At 49.6% G+C, this 20,890-nt stretch overlaps 1 protein-coding gene across 5 annotated transcripts in view; it reads right to left on the reverse strand.

Moving 5' to 3' along the window:
* Positions 1–704: 704 nt before the first annotated feature.
* The window catches only part of TPX2 (TPX2 microtubule nucleation factor), an 85,143-nt gene continuing 64,957 nt past the window's right edge, over positions 705–20,890 (reverse strand). For 4 of the 5 annotated variants that reach the window (XM_075350535.1, XM_075350534.1, XM_075350537.1 and 1 more), the window contains 13 exons: positions 16,023–16,139; positions 15,830–15,940; positions 15,501–15,634; positions 15,224–15,381; positions 14,591–14,768; positions 14,376–14,514; positions 4,361–4,577; positions 4,172–4,270; positions 2,602–2,775; positions 2,366–2,512; positions 2,007–2,118; positions 1,379–1,566; positions 705–1,081 (listed from right to left, as the gene is read on the reverse strand). In XM_075350535.1, the coding sequence (XP_075206650.1) occupies positions 971–1,081; positions 1,379–1,566; positions 2,007–2,118; positions 2,366–2,512; positions 2,602–2,775; positions 4,172–4,270; positions 4,361–4,577; positions 14,376–14,514; positions 14,591–14,768; positions 15,224–15,381; positions 15,501–15,634; positions 15,830–15,940; positions 16,023–16,139 (1,885 nt within the window). In that variant the 3' untranslated portion in view covers positions 705–970. The remainder of the gene's footprint in view (positions 1,082–1,378; positions 1,567–2,006; positions 2,119–2,365; positions 2,513–2,601; positions 2,776–4,171; positions 4,271–4,360; positions 4,578–14,375; positions 14,515–14,590; positions 14,769–15,223; positions 15,382–15,500; positions 15,635–15,829; positions 15,941–16,022; positions 16,140–20,890) is intronic. The other variant, XM_075350536.1, reaches the window with a different exon arrangement.

Raw genomic sequence — 20,890 nt, forward strand, 5'->3', positions numbered from 1 at the left:
GGCTTGGAATGGGTCATGAGCACACCATGTTTTGCCGAAACATAGCAGCGGTTGTAGAGATAAACATGTCTGTCTGAGAGAACAGCTAGCACCTGAACTTGCCCAAATCAGCTGTCACCTATTGTACTGAGAGACTATATTAGTAAAGAGAATCTTATACACCGCTGGTAGTGAGGGGCCGGTAGGATTGTCGGAAATCACTGCTTACATCGAGCTGTATACCCTCCTGCTGTGAGAAGTGCAGGCTCGGCACATCTAGGGCTGTCAGAACATGTTGGAAGTTGTTACTTTATACCCCCAGCGCTTTCAAAACCTTTCTAGTGAAGTAAATTTCTGCTTTATGAATAATCCATATATTTATATCCCTTTTTTTTCCCCCCCACAAAAGGGCTAAAAACAGAGCAGATATGTAATTGGTGCAGAGAGCAGCCTCAGAGGGAACAGGTGACCCCAACATATCTCCATGATAAACTACATCCCTAAAAGACCACAAAAGATCAGACCGACAGCAAATCAGTGGATTCCAGACCTGAATGAAGATCTGTCCCAAATGAACGTCTGCCTAGTATGTAATATCAGAAACAGTAAGAATGGCGCTGGCCCAGGGAGGAAGCAGCCATGTTTTCAACCCCCTGCCTTATGTGACTATTGGAGCCAAGGACAATGCTGACAAAGCTTTGGTTAATGGTGATTAAAACTGCATGTACAGTGACAGGATGATGTTTATTACAAAAATTATGTTGTACACTAATCCAAAAGTAGTATTAAAACCGGAAAAAAAAAAACAAAATAAAAAGTATTTACAAAGACTTTACATCACCCTCAAGCACATTTCCCATATATAGTACATAAGATTTTTTTTTTCTTCTGCCCCCAGTCTTTTTACTATTGGATAATCTGGCATTATGAATCCAAAATACTTAAAAATGTGAGCTACACATCACTCCATGTGCAAACATCACTCCAGCAGCTAGATATTAAACCGGTCTGAGAACTTCGGAGCGTTGGGCACAGTCAGGGTAACGTCACTCGCTTTGATATCAAACTGCTTGAATTTTTTGATTGGTTGAGCTTTGTGAACCTGAATGTAAAAAAAACAAAAAAACAAACAAAAGTTACATCCTGATAGTGGGTTGAGTGTGCCCCCAAGTTTCGGTAGGTATGCAGTTTGTCCCCTCTATTGGCAGAAGTAGGACCATTGACATCAATTAGACATGTTACATGGAAGCTAAGGATTGCCTGCAGCAGTATCAGACCAGAGATTGCCTGCAGCAGACAAATGTTTACTGTGACATCAGAATCATAGCAAGTAAACAACTGCCAGTGATATCCCTGCCAAGGCCACTTTTTTGCAGGGCTGATCCCGGAGGTCACATACCAATTCATGTCTTAGCCGGTTGAGCTCTTCCTTTTCCTGCTCTTCTTGCTGCCTACGTTCCTCCTCTTCAATGATGCTTTTCTGAGCCACCATGTCTGCTAAACGCTTTTCAAATTCCTGCCGTTCCCTAGCACGTCTCTCTGTTGCCAGCTCAAAGTTTTCATGAACTAAGGAACCAGAAAGGCTCTCTAAGTTTGGAAACAAATGAGAGAATTGGTGCAAAAAGGAGAAGAGTGTAGGGAGAAACAGCTGGAGGGTCAGTCCAAAGCATAGCCTGCCAGTAGTGCCCAGTGATAGGACCAAGAGCTGGGGTGTAACTGTGGATAAGATGCCCATCAGGACATTAAACGCTTCACCCCCCCACATTTTTTTCCTCGCTTTATTTCACAAGTCTCATCAATAGATGAGTCTTCAAGAAACAAAAGTATGCACACCCAGATCTGAACAACCCCTTATCTAAATGGACCTGTCATACCGGCCGGATGAAGTAGTCACTGCAGGTAATTTTATGCGACACCCACTTAAATGGATGACCATTATCCACAAGTTGCTCCCCACTCTGGTTTATAGTTAAGAGTCACCCATTTGATAACATACATATGACAAGGGGTTGTGCAGTAGGCCATACCTGACAATATCCGGCTTTCTTTCTTGGGCACAAATGGCTCCTGATTAGTCACAGTATTGGGCCGTGCCTTAAAAGTTGTCATTTCCTTTTGCTGCTTCTGTTCTTCTTTAATCTGGAAACGGGAGAGAACGTTCTGTAAACCCCAAACTGAATTCTTCACAAATCTATGGATTGGGATGCAGTCACTTGAGAAGTGAGCGAGTCTCGCATCGCATCACCCGGCATGGCCTGACACTCTCCGGATAGGAGCTTCTCAGCTGCAGAGAGATACATGCAACTGATCCTCTTGTGTCAGGAGTGTGCGCGGCCATGCGAGGCACTTGTAAATGTGACTGCACCTTTACTGAGGTTATCCTCACCTGCTGCTTCCACCGCTGCAGCTTCTGCTCCCCCCGTTTATCTATCTGCAAATTAAAGGGTTCTTGGTTTGTAGACTCCTTCACCTTCTTCTCAGGAAGAGTGATGTGGTCAAATTGAGGAAGCGGCTGAGCCTTGAATTTTGGAACCTTGGCAGATTAAAAGACAAAAAGGGCTTAGGACCATTTCAGGTCATAGATCATGGAGCAACGATCTCCCATAAGGCCCGGACACTTACATCGGGATGCCTGAGCTGGTCTAGTTTCTTCTCTTTTACTTCCATCTTTTGCTGGTCACGTTCATTGAATGAGAAAGGGCAAACTTCCACTTGTTTCTGCTCTACCAACTTAGGCTTGAAGGGAACCCCATAATGGGGCATTGGGTTGGCTTTTATGATAGGTGGAGGTTCATCCTACAAATGGCAACATGTTTGATTATTCCAAAAGCATGTGTGAAAAAGACTTAGGTATACTAATAGATCACAGACTGAACATGAGTCAACAGTGTGACGCAGCAGCAAAAAAAAAAAAAAAAAAAAAAAAAAAAAGCAACACCATTCTAGGATGTATTAACAGAAGCATACAGTCTAGATCACGTGAAGTCATTATCCCCCTCTTTGGTCAGACCTCAGCTAGAAAAGACAGAGGGTAATCCAGCAACAAAGTTCAAGGGATATTAAAATCCAAAAATGTTATTAAATCAAATTAAAATCCATATAAAAAAAAAAAAAAGGTCCAAACAGGGTATAAACAACTGTCAGAGGATGCATTTCGAACCCAATGGCTCTTAGTCAGTCTCCGAGAGAAAATTTTTGGATTTTAATATCCCTTGGACTTTGTTGCTGGATTACCCTCTGTCTACAATCTTTATTGCCAGTATACCTTTTCCCTTGCCCGAGTCCTGGATACGGTGACCCTTCCTTTGGCTACAGGTGAGCGGATACCAATCTTTCTTTCTGTCCCTCATCTAAAATACTGTGTCCAGTTCTGGGCACCCCATTTTTTTTAAAAAAAAAAAAAAAAAATAATATCATCAAACTGGAGCAAGTTCAGAGAAGAGTGACCAGAACGGTGACTGGACTGCAAACTATATCCTACGAGGAACGGTTACAGGATTTAGGATTCTTTAGCTTGCAAAAGAGAAGACAGAGGAGACTTAATAGCTGTCTACAAATATCTTAAGGGCTGTCACACTGCAGAGGGATCAGTTTTATTCTCATTTTCACAAGGAAAGACTAGAAGCAATGGGATGAAACTGATGGGGAGGAGACACAGATTAGATATTAGGAAAAAAAAAAACCTTTTTGACAGTGAGGGTGATCAATGAGTGGAACAGGCTGCCACGAGAGGTTGCGAGTTCTCCTTCAATGGAAGGTTTTTTTTTTTTTAAAGAGGTTGGACGGACATCTGTCTGGGATGATTTAGTGAATCCTGCTTTGAGCAGGGGGTTGGACTAGATGACCCAGGAGGTCCATTCCAATTCTAATATTCTATGATTCTACAATTGAGACTGCAAAAAAAAAGGTAGGAGACATTTAATGACCCATGCTGAAAAAAGTCCTTTATCCAAATGGGTCAATTATTTTTTGCATTCAATGTCTTGGAGTGTTTCCATATGTTAAATTTGGAATTTTTATTTCTAGTAGTTGTTGGGCACCAACCTGTGAGCGGGCATCACTTGCTTCAATACTAGGCTTGTAAGGCCTCACTGTTTAAGGACATTACAATATACAAATTGATGGGAAAGAAGATGCATCCACATGATCTCTACCAATAAATGGCTTACTGGATACACAAGTGATAACTTGCCTTCATCTCCTCCCAGGTTTGTACACGCACTCTATTTTTAAGTGCAAAAGCTGGAGATTGCGGCACAGTTGATGGCAGTAACTTTTTATCAGGAACTCCCTAAAAAAAAAAAAATAAGAAATTGTTTTATTATAAGTGAAAAAAGTTAGAAAAGGATTTAGCAAAGCCTGGCGGCTGAAGACTACTGACCACTATGTCTGCTAGGATCTTGCTAGGACAAGGTTTGGAATGGAAGGTGAAGGTCTCCTCTCCCTCGACATCCTTCTTCTCCCGCTGCTGAAGTCGCTTCTCAATTTCCAGATTGAAGCCTATGGCTTTGGTGGGTTCTTTGACAGGGGGCTTCTTTGGAAGGAGAGGGCCACCTTCCAAGATTTTTATATTGAGCTCCTGAGCTTTAAACTTATATCTATTTAAAACAAAAAAAATATTTGGCGGCATTCTACAAACTGAAATCTGTAAAACCGTTTTACATTTTCAAAATATTGATGTCATATCAATGGGTCAGGCCAATATTTAACTTTGGGGGGCCCCCCGACTCATGACATCAATCAAAAAAAGAGAATTTTGTTTACTTACCGTAAATTCTTTTATAGTTCCGACATGGGAGACCCAGACCATGGGTGTATAGCTTCTGCCTCCAGGGGACACACAAAGTACTACACTAAAAAGTGTAGCTCCTCCCTCCTAGCATATACACCCCCTGGATGACCAAATCTAGCCAGTTTAGTGCAAAAGCTGAAGGAGGACATCCACCCACAAGTAGAGACAGAGCAAAACCCGGAACAACCGGAACCTCTGACTACAACAACAGCCGGTGAAAACACACGGAACAAGAAAACTGCCAACAGGCAACAGGGAGGGTGCTGGGTCTCCCATGTCGGAACTATAAGAAAAAGAATTTACGGTAAGTAAACAAAATTCTCTTTTTCTTCATCGTTCCTTATGGGAGACCCAGACCATGGGACGTTCCAAAGCAGTCCATGGGTGGGAATAAACAGAAAACTGAGAAGTAGGCGAAACCTAACTTCACAAGTGGGCAACCGCCGCCTGAAGGATGCGTCTGCCCAAGCTCGCATCTGCCGAAGTATGAGCATGCACTTGGTAGTGCTTCGAAAAGGTATGCAGACTGGACCAAGTGGCAGCCTGACAGACCTGCTGAGCCGTAGCCTGGTGCCTGAAAGCCCAAGAGGCACCGACAGCTCTGGTCGAGTGTGCCTTGATCCCCGGCGGGGAAGACACTTGAGAACACTGGTAGGCATTGGAAATGGCCAACCTAATCCAGAGAGCCAGGGTCGGCTTAGAAGCCGAGAGGCCCTTACGCTGACCAGTGGTCAGCACAAAGAGAGGTGCACTGCCTAAGAGCAGCGGTGCGAGACACAGATCCGGAGCGCCCGCACCAGATCCAGAGTATGCAACGTCTTTTCAAAGCGATGAACAGGAGCCGGACAAAAGGAAGGCAGGGAAATATCCTGGTTAAGGTGGAAAGGAGATACCACCTTCGGAAGAAAGTCCGGAGACGGACGAAGAACCACCTTATCTTGGTGAAAAAACAAAAAAGGTGACTCAGAGGAGAGCGCAGCCAAATCAGAGACTCTGAGGGAAGTTATGGCCACTAGAAAGACCACTTTCTGTGAAAGAAGAGACAAAGAAACCTCCCTAAGTGGCTCAAAAGGGGGTTTCTGCAAGGCCGTGAGGACCAGATTAAGGTCCCAGGGATCCAGAGGTCGCCGGTAAGGCGGAATGATGTGAGATGCGCCCTGCATGAAGGTGCGCACCCGAGCCAGCCGGGCGATACGCCGCTGGAACAACCTTGACAGGGCCGAGACCTGTCCCTTGAGAGAATTGAGGGATAGTCCTAGCCGCAGACCAGACTGTAGGAAGGACAGAAGGGTCGGCAGGGCAAAAGGCCAAGGGGCGTGGCCGGAAGAACGACACCAGGACAGGAAAATTCTCCAAGTCCTGTGGTAAATTTTTGCTGAGGAAGACTTCTGAGCCTGAGTCATAGTGGAGATTACTTCGGGAGGAATGCCGGAAGCCGTCAGGATCTAGGACTCAAGAGCTACGCCGTCAATCTGAGAGCCGCAGAATTCTGGCGGAAAAACGGACCTTGTGAGAGAAGGTCTGGACGGTCCGGGAGATGCCACGGCACCTCTACGGACAGATGGAGCAGGTCTGGGTACCAAGCTCGCCTGGGCCAGTCCGGAGCAATGAGGATGACCCGACGGCCCTCCATTCTGATCTTGCGCAGGACTCTGGGCAAGAGAACTAGAGGGGGAAACACGTAAGACAGACGGAACTGGGACCAATCTTGAACCAGCGCGTCCGCTGCAAAGGCCTGAGGATCGTGGGAGCGAGCCACGTAAACCGGGACCTTGTTGTTGTGCCGGGATGCCATTAGATCAACTTCCGGAGTTCCCCACTTGCGGCAGATCGACCGGAACACTGCCGGATGCAGAGCCCACTCGCCGTTGTCCACGGTTTGACGGCTGAGATAATCTGCCTCCCAGTTTTCTACGCCTGGGATGTGGACTGCGGATATGGTGGACCTGGAGTCCTCCGTCCACTGCAGGATGCGTTGAACCTCCAACATTGCCAGGCGGCTGCGAGTCCTGCCCTGGTGATTGATGTAGGCAACTGCTGTCGCGTTGTCTGACTGGACTCGAATGTGCTTGCCCGCCAACAGATTGTGAAAGGCTACGAGAGCTAAGAGCACAGCTCTGATTTCCAGCACATTGATCGAGAGGACTGATTCGGACGGAGTCCAAGTGCCCTGTGCTCGGTGGTGGAGAAATACTACTCCCCAGCCAGTTAGACTGGCATCCGTGGTGAGGATCACCCAGGACGGGGCCAGAAAGGAGCGTCCCTGAGACAGAGAGAGGGGCCGAAGCCACCACTGAAGAGAGCTCCTGGTCTGTGGCGACAGAGCCACCAACCTGTGCAAGGAAGAAGGCAGCTTGTCCCAACAGCGGAGAATGTCCAGCTGCAGAGGACGCAGATGGAACTGGGCAAAGGAAACCGCTTCCATTGACGCCACCATCTGACCCAGCACCTGCATGAGGTGCCTGATGGAATGACGGCGGGGCCTCAACAGAGAGCGCACCGCCAGATGGAGGGACTGCTGTTTGACTAAGGGCAGCTTGACAAGTGCCGGCAGAGTCTCGAATTGCATCCCCAGGTACGTGAGTTCTTGGGTCGGGTTGCATGAATGTGGATGTGTGCCTCCTGAACACAAAGCATTGAACTGGCTAGATTTGGTCATCCAGGGGGTGTATATGCTAGGAGGGAGGAGCTACACTTTTTAGTGTAGTACTTTGTGTGTCCTCCGGAGGCAGAAGCTATACACCCATGGTCTGGGTCTCCCATAAGGAACGATGAAGAAGGGAATTTTGTTTACTTACCGTAAATTCCTTTTCTTCTAGCTCCAATTGGGAGACCCAGACAATTGGGTGTATAGGCTATGCCTCCGGAGGCCGCACAAAGTATTACACTAAAAGTGTAAAGCCCCTCCCCTTCTGCCTATACACCCCCCGTGCTCCCACGGGCTCCTCAGTTTTGGTGCAAAAGCAAGGAGGAAAAAATTATCAACTGGTTTAAAGTAAATTCAATCCGAAGGAATATCGGAGAGCTGAAACCATTCAACATGAACAACATGTGTACACAAAAAAACAGGGGCGGGTGCTGGGTCTCCCAATTGGAGCTAGAAGAAAAGGAATTTACGGTAAGTAAACAAAATTCCCTTCTTCTTTGTCGCTCCATTGGGAGACCGAGACAATTGGGACGTCCAAAAGCAGTCCCTGGGTGGGTAAAATAATACCTCGTAATAGAGCCGTAAAACTGCCCCTTCCTACAGGTGGGCAACCGCCGCCTGAAGGACTCGTCTACCTAGGCTGGCATCCGCCGAAGCATAGGTATGCACCCGATAGTGTTTCGTGAAAGTGTGCAGGCTCGACCAGGTAGCCGCCTGACACACCTGCTGAGCCGTAGCCTGGTGCCTCAAAGCCCAGGACGCGCCCACGGCTCTGGTAGAATGGGCCTTCAGCCCTGAGGGAACCGGAAGCCCAGCAGAACGGTAAGCTTCGAGAATTGGCTCCTTGATCCACCGAGCCAGGGTTGATTTGGAAGCCTGTGACCCTTTACGCTGGCCAGCGACAAGGACAAAGAGTGCATCCGAGCGGCGCAGGGGCGCCGTACGAGAAATGTAGAGTCTGAGTGCTCTCACCAGATCTAACAAGTGCAAATCCTTTTCACATTGGTGAACTGGATGAGGACAAAAAGAGGGTAAGGAGATATCCTGATTGAGATGAAAGGGGGATACCACCTTAGGGAGAAATTCCGGAACCGGACGCAGAACCACCTTGTCCTGGTGAAACACCAGGAAAGGGGCTTTGCACGACAACGCTGCTAGCTCAGACACTCTCCGAAGAGAAGTGACTGCTACTAGGAAAACCACTTTCTGCGAAAGGCGTGAGAGAGAAATATCCCTCATTAGCTCGAATGGTGGTTTCTGAAGAACCATCAGCACCCTGTTCAGATCCCAGGGTTCTAACGGCCGCTTGTAAGGAGGAACGATGTGACAAACTCCCTGCAGGAACGTGCGTACCTGTGGAAGTCTGGCTAGGTGCTTCTGGAAAAACACAGAGAGCGCTGAGACTTGTCCCTTAAGGGAGCCGAGCGACAAACCCTTTTCCAGTCCAGATTGAAGGAAGGACAGAAAAGTGGGCAAGGCAAAAGGCCAGGGAGAAAAACCCTGAGCAGAGCACCACGACAGGAAAATTTTCCACGTCCTGTGGTAGATCTTGGCGGACGTTTGTTTCCTAGCCTGTCTCATAGTGGCAATGACCTCTTGAGATAATCCTGAAGACGCTAGGATCCAGGACTCAATGGCCACACAGTCAGGTTGAGGGCCGCAGAATTCAGATGGAAAAACGGCCCTTGAGACAGCAAGTCTGGTCGGTCTGGTAGTGCCCACGGTTGGCCGACCGCGAGATGCCACAGATCCGGGTACCACGACCTCCTCGGCCAGTCTGGAGCGACGAGGATGACGCGGCGGCAGTCGGCCCTGATCTTGCGTAACACTCTGGGCAACAGTGCCAGCGGAGGAAACACATAAGGGAGCTGAAACTGCGACCAATCCTGAACTAAGGCGTCTGCCGCCATAGCTCTGGGATCTTGAGACCGTGCCATGAACGTCGGTACCTTGTTGTTGTGCCGGGACGCCATGAGGTCGACGTCCGGCACCCCCCAGCGGCAACAGATCTCCTGAAACACGTCCGGGTGAAGGGACCATTCCCCTGCATCCATGCCCTGGCGACTGAGATAATCTGCTTCCCAGTTTTCCACGCCTGGGATGTGAACTGCAGAGATGGTGGAGGCCGTGGCTTCCACCCACATCAAAATCCGCCGGACTTCCTGGAAGGCTTGCCGACTGCGTGTGCCGCCTTGGTGGTTGATGTATGCCACCGCTGTGGAATTGTCCGACTGAATTCGGATCTGCTTGCCTTCCAGCCACTGCTGGAACGCTTTCAGGGCAAGATACACTGCCCGTATTTCCAGAACATTGATCTGAAGTGAGGACTCTTGCTGGGTCCACGTACCCTGAGCCCTGTGGTGGAGAAAAACCGCTCCCCACCCTGACAGACTCGCGTACGTCGTGACCACCGCCCAGGATGGGGGTAGGAAGGATTTCCCCTTCGATAATGAAGTGGGAAGAAGCCACCACCGAAGGGAAGCTTTGGTCGCCTGCGAGAGGGAGACGTTCCTTTCGAGGGACGTCGGTTTCCTGTCCCATTTGCGTAGGATGTCCCATTGAAGAGGACGCAGGTGAAACTGCGCGAAAGGGACTGCCTCCATTGCTGCCACCATCTTCCCCAGGAAGTGCATGAGGCGCCTCAAGGGGTGTGCCTGACCTTGAAGGAGAGATTGCACCCCTTTCTGTAGTGAACGCTGCTTGACCAGCGGAAGCTTCACTATCGCTGAGAGGGTATGAAACTCCATGCCAAGATATGTCCGCGATTGGGCCGGTGTCAGATTTGACTTTGGAAAATTGATGATCCACCCGAAACTCTGGAGAGTCTCCAGAGTAGCGTCGAGGCTGTGTTGGCATGCCTCTTGAGAGGGTGCCTTGATCAGCAGATCGTCCAAGTAAGGGATCACCAAGTGACCCTGAGAGTGGAGGACCGCTACTACAGTAGCCATAACCTTGGTGAAAACCCGTGGGGCTGTTGCCAGGCCGAACGGCAGTGCCACGAACTGCAGGTGTTCGTCTCCTATGGCGAAGCGCAAGAAGCGCTGGTGCTCTGGAGCAATCGGTACGTGGAGATAAGCATCTTTGATATCGATCGATGCAAGGAAATCTCCTTGGGACATTGAGGCGATGACGGAGCGGAGGGATTCCATCCGGAACCGCCTGGTCTTTACATGTTTGTTGAGCAGTTTCAGGTCCAGGACAGGACGGAAAGACCTGTCCTTCTTTGGGACCACAAACAGGTTGGAGTAAAAACCGTGACCCTGTTGCTGAAGAGGAACAGGGACCACCACTCCTTCTGCCTTCAGAGTGCCCAGCGCCTGCAGAAGAGCCTCGGCTCGCTCGGGAGGCGGGGATGACCTGAAGAATCGAGTCGGGGGACGAGAGGTGAACTCTATCTTGTAACCGTGAGACAGAATGTCTCTCACCCACCGGTCTTTTACCCGTGGCAGCCAGGTGTCGCAAAAGCGGGAGAGCCTGCCACCGACCGAAGATGCGGAGTGGGGAGGCCGAAAGTCATGAGGAAGCCGCTTTGGTAGCGGCACCTCCGGTGGCCTTTTTAGGACGTGACTTAGACCGCCATGCATCAGAGTTCCTTTGATCTTTCTGAGGCCTTGTGGACGAGGAGAATTGGGACCTGCCCGCGCCCCGAAAGGACCGAAAACTCGACTGCCCCCTCCTCTGTTGGGGTATTTTCGGTTTGGGCTGGGGTAAGGATGTATCCTTTCCCTTGGATTGTTTGATGATTTCATCCAAACGCTCGCCAAACAATCGGTTGGCAGAAATTGGCAAACTGGTTAAGCGCTTTTTGGAAACAGAATCTGCCTTCCATTCCCGTAGCCACAAGGCTCTGCGGAGTACCACCGAATTGGCGGCTGCAACCGCCGTACGGCTCGCAGAGTCCAGAACAGCATTAATAGCGTAAGACGCAAATGCCGAAGTCTGTGTGGTTATGGACGCCACCTGTGGCGCGGACGTGCGTGTGGCTGCGTCGATTTGCGCTTGACCTGCTGAGATAGCTTGCAGCGCCCATACGGCTGCGAATGCTGGGGCAAAAGAAGCGCCGATAGCTTCATAGATGGATTTCAACCAGAGCTCCATCTGCCTGTCAGTGGCATCTTTGAGTGAAGCCCCGTCTTCCACTGCAAGTATGGATCTAGCTGCCAGTCTGGAGATTGGAGGATCCACTTTGGGACACTGAGCCCAACTTTTGACCACGTCAGGGGGAAAGGGATAACGTGTATCCTTAAGGCGCTTAGAAAAACGCTTATCTGGACAAGCATGGTGATTCTGGACTGCCTCTCTGAAATCAGAGTGGTCCAGAAACATACTCGGTGTACGCTTGGGAAACCTGAAATGGAATTTCTCCTGCTGTGAAGCTGACTCCTCCACCGGAGGAGCTGAGGGAGAAATATCCAACATACGATTGATGGACGCAATAAGGTCGTTCACTATGGCGTCCCCGTCCGGAGTATCAAGATTGAGAGCGGCCTCAGGATCAGAATCCTGATCAGCTGTGTCCGCATCATCAACTAGAGATTCCCCCCGCTGAGACCCTGAACAATATGAGGATGTCAAGGGAATTGTCAAGCGAGCTCGCTTAGTTGGTCTGGGGCCGGGGTCTGTGTCAGAACCCTCAGCCTGGGATCCATGAGACACCCCAGGAGGACATTGTTGGTCCAACTGAGGTGGGCCAGGGGACAAAGATTCAACAGAGTCCCTGTGCTGAGATACCGGCCTGGACTGCAAGGCTTCTAGTATCTTAGCCATAGTCTCAGAGTTTTGCAAACTATGTTCCCGTCACCTGAACAGTGTCAGCAGGTGGCTCCCCCTGGGCCCCCCTTAGCAGAGGCTCTAGCTGAGTAAGTGCCACAGGGGCCGAACAGTGCTCACAATGAGGGTCAGTGGAACCTGCCGGTAGCGGGGTCATACATGCGGCGCAGGCAGCATAATAAGCCTGTGTTTTGGCACCCCTGCCTTTCGTGGGCGCCATGCTATTATCTTCCCTGAGTAACACAATAGGGTATATAGCCAGAAATCAACTGTGCACCATATGTATACCATAAACATATAATGTTACACTACTGCACAATGGGGCTAGCACTACAGGTGCTGCTTACCACCCGCTTAAAGCGGTTGTGAGGCCACCAGAGTCCCTGCCTGAGTCTCCCAGACTTTGTCCCCCTCTGTAGCGTCCAAGGAGCTGACAGGAATGGCTGCCGGCGTCCTGAGGAGAGGTGGGAGCCGTGGGCGTGGCTCAGAAAGTGCGGGAGCTGGTGCCTGCACTGTGCACAGTGAGGGGAGTGGAGTATGCAAAGCATGCTCCAGCCCTCAGTGCTGCTCGTTCTGTGCAGCGTCCCGCCCTTCCCCTGCCTGTCAGGGCTGTGGGCGGGAGGAAAGGAAACTAGGCCGCAAAAAGCCGGGGACTCTAGTAATAAACGCGGCCGCCGTAAAAGCGCGGCCGGCGCGAAAGTCCCCGGCGCACTACAAGTCCCAGCCGCGCCGCAGTGTTTCCCTGGCAGCGGCGGTTAGTGCGGCAGTCCCTATACATAAACACACTCAGCAGCGCTGAGTGTGTAATGGCACATATTAACCCGGTCAGCGCCGCGGTCCCCGGTGCACTAGCACACCCAGCAATGCTGGAGTGTTGCTGTGCGCGGTCCCCACGGGGACACAGAGTACCTCCAAGTAGCAGGGCCATGTCCCTGAAAGATACCCGGCTCCTATCCAGCAGGCTCCTCAGGAGTTGTGGATGAAGCACGGTCTCAGTGCCTGGAGACCGATAGGATCCCACTTCACCAGAGCCCTGAGGGGGATGGGGAAGGAAAGCAGCATGTGGGCTCCAGCCTCCGTACCCGCAATGGATACCTCAACCTTAACTACACCGCCGACAAGAGTGGGGTGAGAAGGGAGCATGCTGGGGGCCCTATATGGGCCCACTTTTCTTCCATCCGATATAGTCAGCAGCTGCTGCTGACCAATCTGTGGAGCTGTGCGTGTGTGTCTGACCTCCTTCACACAAAGCAAAAAACTGAGGAGCCCGTGGGAGCACGGGGGGTGTATAGGCAGAAGGGGAGGGGCTTTACACTTTTAGTGTAATACTTTGTGCGGCCTCCGGAGGCATAGCCTATACACCCAATTGTCTGGGTCTCCCAATGGAGCGACAAAGAAATATAGGTTCTGGCCCTACTCATACTCGCCTACTGGCGACTTCATATTCTATCCCCGCCGCTCCGGTCGGTCTTCTGCAGTTTGTGACCTGCCAGCTGCCCCAGCGGTTCATGGAGTAGCCCGGAGCTTACAATGCAATACAAATCTATGAGAGGTTCGTTCTGGTTCCTATAGACTTGCATTGAGAGCTTGTGAAGTAACTTCGGTCTTCAGTCAGAAGTTGTGGTCACAACATGACGCAGTGAGACTGGAGCGGCATCAGTCAAAGGTGAAGACACGGGAGAATAACTATATTACTAGGGGCAGGGATCTCAGATTAAAAGCAGCACTCCAGCGCTACAAAAACCACCCCCCGCTACAGTTGCGCCTTAATACATTACAAAGCCTCATTCTTGGCATTGCTGGGAGGTCCTGTGCATAAGTATTATTTTGCATTTATGGTTCAACACGCTTAGTTTGTATCAAGTTTGAAAGTTAACGCAGCATGAGGATAAGGAATAAGAAATAAATTAAAAGATCACTGGGTGTCTGACTCCCAGTGCTTGCTCCATTCAGCACATTGCTGTTAGCCCCAGCACTCCCAAAAACATTCAGATCCTTAGCCATCAGGAAGCTATTTCCAATGCATAGGATTTGGAGTAACTTTCAAAATTTACACAAACCCTTTAACCATCTCCTTGCGTTATTATGGCTATATACAAATATTGGAGAAGGCAGACTATAAATAGTAAAAAAAAAAAAAAATATGGAGGTTGAAGTGGGAAGCACGTTATCCACCAGACTACTCACTGCTGCAGTTTTGCCAACTCCTCCGCTTCCAATTCTGCAGAACTCTTGCAAGTAACTGGTCTATGCCGCTGCTTGGTCGTTAATAAAGGAGTCTTCGGATCTGTAAGCTTTAATTTCACATTTTTCACAGGCGAGGGACCTGTAACAATATTACCATCAAACAGAAGCCACAAACTTTTATTCAAAACAGCTTGCCCATTTGGTAGTCCACCCACCTTCAATCTCCTTCTGCCGGCTGCGTAAGTGGAAGCGTTGAGGTGTCTTTTTGGAGAAAGCCAAGACTTGCTCAGCTGTAGAAACATATTCCAAAGTGGTCTCCTCGTGTTTCCTTTTGTTACCCTGAGATAGGTTGAAAGGTTTGGGAATGGTGCGACCACCTTTTGGTATATGGGCCTGAAAAGAAGAAGAACAGATATTGTTCCAGTTAACGCCAAGTCATGGTGGATATCTGGAGTTTTTGTTCATGATAGTTTTTCTTTTTTAGAAGATATCTGTGGGGGTCAGTAGGTTAGGGACATTAAAAAATGAAAGACATCAACAAAAGTGCCCTTTTACTAACGATCCTGCAGCCAACCCTCACAGAGAAAAGTCCCAGAAGGAGGCACTTTGCTTTCCTAGCATCTGAGTTGCAGACAGCCATCGATTCCCATTGAGTGGTTATTACAGAAATGTATTACTATATTTAGGGAATTTGGTGAGGATCTCCAGAGGAGTCAGTCCCTTTAATGTGAATGCTCTGATAAAGCCAGTTTGCTTTCACTGGTTTTTCCCCCCCCATGCAGGCCAGGACCAATGCTATTGTGTTCATAAAAACCATCTCATACCCAGTATTTTCTGTGAGTACTTACTGGAGAAGGGGGGTGTTTGCGGAGCTCGGACGTGAAGTCCACTTGTTTGTACTGCTCCCCACTTGTTTCTTCTTGATGTCGTTTCATACGGTCATCAGTGTGGAAGTGAATGTCTACAGGCTTGGTGGCCTGGACAGACGCCTTCTTCAAAGGCTGACCTATAGGAGCAAGTCACAAACTTTAATACAATAATTATTTCTACCTCTACCAGTGCTCCAAGAGTGGGCTACACATGGATGAGAGGAGCATCATCGTACTACATCAAGTAGTCCCACACCTGCTCCTGCCAACGCAGCCTTCAGGGACTCCTCATTTTTCTTAAGTCGCTCTGCAAGCTCCTGCTGAAGCTTCTGCACCTTTTCCAGTTCTTGTTCTTCTGAATTCTTTACTCTTAAGGGCAGATGCCTCCTCCTAGAAAGATGAGACCGCAGGTTGAAAATGTCGCAACGTCCTACTCCAGACTACATGGTTAACATAACTAGCCCAAATTTAAAAGGTAAAGTCTTGAAGGGCTCATTATTGGGCACCCCACCCTTCTAATCCCCATAGGTCAGCTGGTTCACATCCTATTTAGACCCATCAATCAAGAGACTGCTATGGACATACTTGAGAACTGTGGGGGTTATTGGCAGCACCCGCTTGGACGATGTCTCAGACGCACTAGTGGACAACCCTTTGTTGATGGTGGTGTCTGCAGATTTGCATTTGGTAGTATTCCTGGAAAAAAGATCACACACGTTCGAGGCCTGCAGAGAATTTTTACGTGGTCCTAAATTTTTGATGGGGGCTAGACACTTACAATCGCTGTCGTTTATAGGGCGGGTGCTCCTCCTGTTTAGGGATGACCTTTTTCCTTTCAGCCCTGATCTTTGCCATTTGCTTGCTCCTCTGTTGTGCAGATAGGCGTTTCGACGACCTTAGGAAAAACTTCACGTCAAGCATCATTCCAGAGTTTTCACATAAATAAGTCATACAGATATTACAGACAGATCGCACAAAGTACAGCAGAATAAAAAGTTCTGCAGTTACCTAACAATCTGAGCTTACCCTTGCCCTACAGTAAACAGGAACCTTATGAAATAGGGGCGACGATTTACATCTAAGATGAACACTAGACATACCTGACAATGAAAGGGTTAGGTCTGTATATAAACTGAAGTGTTACATTTGCGGAGTACAAGCAGAGGTGCTGAAACAAAGATTGGGCAGTGCTGAAGCTTTTTAACTCCTTCACCCCCAGAGCCCATTTTCACCTTTCTGACCAGGCCAAATTATTTCAAATCTGACAAGTGTCACCTTTTGACATATCCCAGTAATTAAGACTTTTCATGACATTGTACTTCACGTTAGCAGTAAATGTAAGTCGATATGATCTGCATTTATGAAAATATCAAAACTTTGATGACCATAATAATAATTCGAATTTTTTTTCTCTCTTTTCAAACTTTGAAGTTTTATGCCCTTAAAAGCACTAAACCAGATCGTTATCACGCAATTGATAAACACATTTGCCAAAGATCTACTTTACATCAACAAGATTAGGAAGTTAGAACTTGCTGATTTTTTTTTTTATTTTATTATTAACCCTTCTAATTTAAGGAAAAGAAAAAAAAAAAAAAGTTTATTCCAGGGACCACATCACATTTGAAATGACGTTAAGAGGACAAAGTGAAATAAAATACCCAAAAATGACACCTTATTAAAAACTGCACCTCTCAAACGGCTCAAAACCACTTTCAAGAAGCTTATAAATCTTTCAGGTGCGTAACAGGAATTAAAGCAATTTGGGAAAAAAAAAAATAAATAAATAAATATATATGACCCGCCCCAGGGCCGTGGGGTACTCCGTTCCGGGTGTTGGTTAATGGGATTATGTCACGGGGGCCAGTGCCCGGTTCCATGGCCCTGGTGGTCGCTGAAAGTCAGTAAATAATAAAAATTAAAAAAAAAATAAAAAAAAAAATATTTCGTGACGCCACCTACGGTTCCTGTATGGTTACTGGGGCTGCAGGTCAGACCTCTGGCGTGATTGTTAAGCAGCCAGTTGTTTATGCTTCCCGTAGGTGAAGCAGGATCCCCAGGGCAGTTTTAGTAGTTCACAGATATGGCGGTTTTTCTTCACAGCCTTTTCAACTGTCACTTTAGTGCAGCAGCCTATGGCTCCTCAGATGAAGAAATAAAGTGCGTCACACCAATTCATTAACTCTGACCAGGTTTTACTTGCAGGTGTTATTAAAAATGGGTTCAGTTTCTGATGTTACAGTTTTTGGGTTATCTGGGAACAGTTCAGGATCTCTGCACCAGGTCAGTTGTGAGGCCTCCCTGCTGCGCTGTGTCTCTCCTTCGTACTAGGCTGCCTGTAGCTATACCTTGTCCCTTTCTCCCTCTTCACCTGTATGGCAGGCGGCGGGAGCTTCACTAAGGAGCACTGCTGTACTCACTGCGGTCCCCAAGCTCTGTGTAGCGGCCTTGCCTTCAGGTGCTGCTGCAGCCAGGAGATCTGGAGTCTCCCTGGTCCCCGGTCTTTATTGCTGGGTAGATTAGATCCCTCACAAACTCGAACGCCGGTGTCTGGTAATTAGCGCTGTTCCTTGGGGATGAACCGATCTGGCTCCACCTCCCCGGTCACTCCTCTTTTGCCTCACTTTTGATCCCTCAGGCGGTCACACAGTATGGGCTAAGCACAGCCCTCTCCATTTTGAGGTCTTCCATCACTCTCTGCTCGCACAGTCTCCTTCTTTGTCGCTCTATTGGGAGACCCAGACAATTGGGTGTATAGGCTATGCCTCCGGAGGCCGCACAAAGTATTACACTCAAAAGTGTTAAGCCCCTCCCCTTCTGCCTATACACCCCCCGTGCTCCCACGGGCTCCTCAGTTTTTTTGCTTTGTGCGAAGGAGGTCAGACACGCACGCACAGCTCCACAGATTGGTCAGCAGCAGCTGCTGACCATGTCGGATGGAAGAAAAGTGGGCCCATATAGGGCCCCCAGCATGCTCCCTTCTCACCCCACTCTTGTCGGCGGTGTTGTAAGGTTGAGGTATCCATTGCGGGTACGGAGGCTGGAGCCCACATGCTGTTTTCCTTCCCCCATCCCCCTCAGGGCTCTGGTGAAAGTGGGATCCTATCGGTCTCCAGGCACTGAGACCGTGCTTCATCCACAACTCCTGAGGAGCCTGCTGTATAGGAGCCGGGTATCGTTCAGGGACATGGCCCTGCTACTTGGAGGTACTCTGTATCCCTGTGGGGACAGCGCACAGCAACACTCCAGCTTTGCTGGGTGTGCTAGTGCACCGGGGACCGCGGCGCTGACCGGGTTATTATGTGCCATTACACACTCAGCGTTGCTGAGTGTGTTTATGTATAGGGACTGCCGCACTGACCGCCGCTGCCATGGAATCACTGCGGCGCGGCTGGGACTTGTAGTGCGCCGGGGACTTCCACGCCGGCCGCGTTTATTACTAGAGTCCCCGGCTTTTTGCGGCCTAGTTCCTTTCCTCCCACCCCCAGCCCTGACAGGCAGGGGAAGGGCGGGACGCTGCTCAGAACGAGCAGCACTGAGGGCTGGAGCATGCTTTGCATACTCCACTCCCCTCACTGTGCACAGTGCAGGCACCAGTTCCCGCTCTTTCTGGATCACGCCCACGGCTCCCTCCTCTCCTCAGGACGCATTCCTGTCAGCTCCTCGGACACTGCAGAGGGGGACAAAGTCTGGGAGACCCAGGCAGGGACTCTGGTGGCCTCACAACCGCTTTAAGCGGGTGGTAAGCAGCACCTGTGGTGCTAGCCCCATTGTGCAGTAGTGTAACATTATATGTTTATTTTACACTGTATAGTGCACAGTTGATTTCTGGCTATATACCCTATTGTGTTGCTCAGGGAAGATAATAGCATGGCGCCCACGAAAGGCAGGGGTGCCAAAACACAGGCTTATTATGTTGCCTGCGCCGCATGTACGACCCCGCTACCGACAGGTTCCACTGACCCTCATTGTGTGCACTGTTCGGCCCCTGTGGCACTTGCTCAGCCAGAGCCTCTGCTAAGGGGGGCCCAGGGGGAGCCACCTGCTAACACTGTTCAGGTGACAGGGACGGAGTTTGCAAAACTCTGAGACTATGGCTAAGATACTAGAAGCCTTGCAGTCCAGGCCGGTATCTCAGCACAGGGACTCTGTTGAATCTTTGTCCCCTGGCCCACCTCAGCTGGACCAACAATGTCCTCCCGGGGTATCTCATGGATCCCAAGCTGAGGGTTCTGACACAGACCCCAGCCCCAGACCGACTAAGCGAGCTCGCTTAGATTTTCCCTCGACATCTTCATATTGTGCAGGGTCTAAGAGGGGGGAAGCTCTGGTTGATGATGCGGAGACAGCTGATCAGGATTCTGATCCTGAGGCCGCTCTCAATCTTGATACTCCGGACGGGGGACGCCATAGTGAACGACCTTATTGCGTCCATCAATCGTATGTTGGATATTTCTCCCTCAGCTCCTCCGGTGGAGGAGTCAGCTTCCCAGCAGGAGAAATTCCGTTTCAGGTTTCCCAAGCGTACACCGAGTATGTTTCTGGACCACTCTGATTTCAGAGAGGCAGTCCAGAATCACCATGATTGTCCAGATAAGCGTTTTTCTAAGCGCCTTAAGGATACACGTTATCCCTTTCCCCCTGACGTGGTCAAAAGTTGGGCTCAGTGTCCCAAAGTGGATCCTCCAATCTCCAGACTGGCAGCTAGATCCATACTTGCAGTGGAAGATGGGGCTTCACTCAAAGATGCCACTGACAGGCAGATGGAGCTCTGGTTGAAATCCATCTATGAAGCTATCGGCGCTTCTTTTGCCCCAGCATTCGCAGCCGTATGGGCGCTACAAGCTATCTCAGCAGGTCAAGCGCAAATCGACGCAGCCACACGCACGTCCGCGCCACAGGTGGCATCCATTACCACCCAGACCTCGGCATTTGCGTCTTACGCTATTAATGCTGTCCTGGACTCTGCGATCCGTACGGCGGTTGCAGCCGCCAATTCGGTGGTACTCCGCAGGGCCTTGTGGCTACGGGAATGGAAGGCAGATTCTGTTTCCAAAAAGCGCTTAACCAGTTTGCCAATTTCTGGCGACCGATTGTTTGGCGAGCGTTTGGATGAAATCATCAAACAATCCAAGGTAAAGGATACATCCTTACCCCAGCCCAAACCGAACATACCCCAACAGAGGAAGGGGCAGTCGAGGTTTCGGTCCTTTCGGGGCGCGGGCAGGTCCCAATTCTCCTCGTCCAAAAGGCCTCAGAAAGATCAAAGGAACTCTGATGCATGGCGGTCTAAGTCACGTCCTAAAAAGACCACCGGAGGTGCCGCTACCAAAGCGGCTTCCTCATGACTTTCGGCATCCTCACTCCGCATCCTCGGTCGGTGGCAGGCTCTCCCGCTTTTGCGACACCTGGCTGCCACGGGTAAAAGACCGTTGGGTGAGAGACATTCTGTCTCACGGTTACAAGATAGAGTTCACCTCTCGTCCCCCGACTCGATTCTTCAGGTCATCCCCGCCTCCCGAGCGAGCCGATGCTCTTCTGCAGGCGCTGGGCACTCTGAAGGCAGAAGGAGTGGTGGTCCCTGTTCCTCTTCAGCAACAGGGCCACGGTTTTTACTCCAACTTGTTTGTGGTCCCAAAGAAGGAC

The sequence above is a fragment of the Anomaloglossus baeobatrachus genome, chromosome 5 (genome assembly GCF_048569485.1).
Source record: "Anomaloglossus baeobatrachus isolate aAnoBae1 chromosome 5, aAnoBae1.hap1, whole genome shotgun sequence".
NCBI classification, from domain to species: Eukaryota; Metazoa; Chordata; class Amphibia; order Anura; family Aromobatidae; genus Anomaloglossus; species Anomaloglossus baeobatrachus.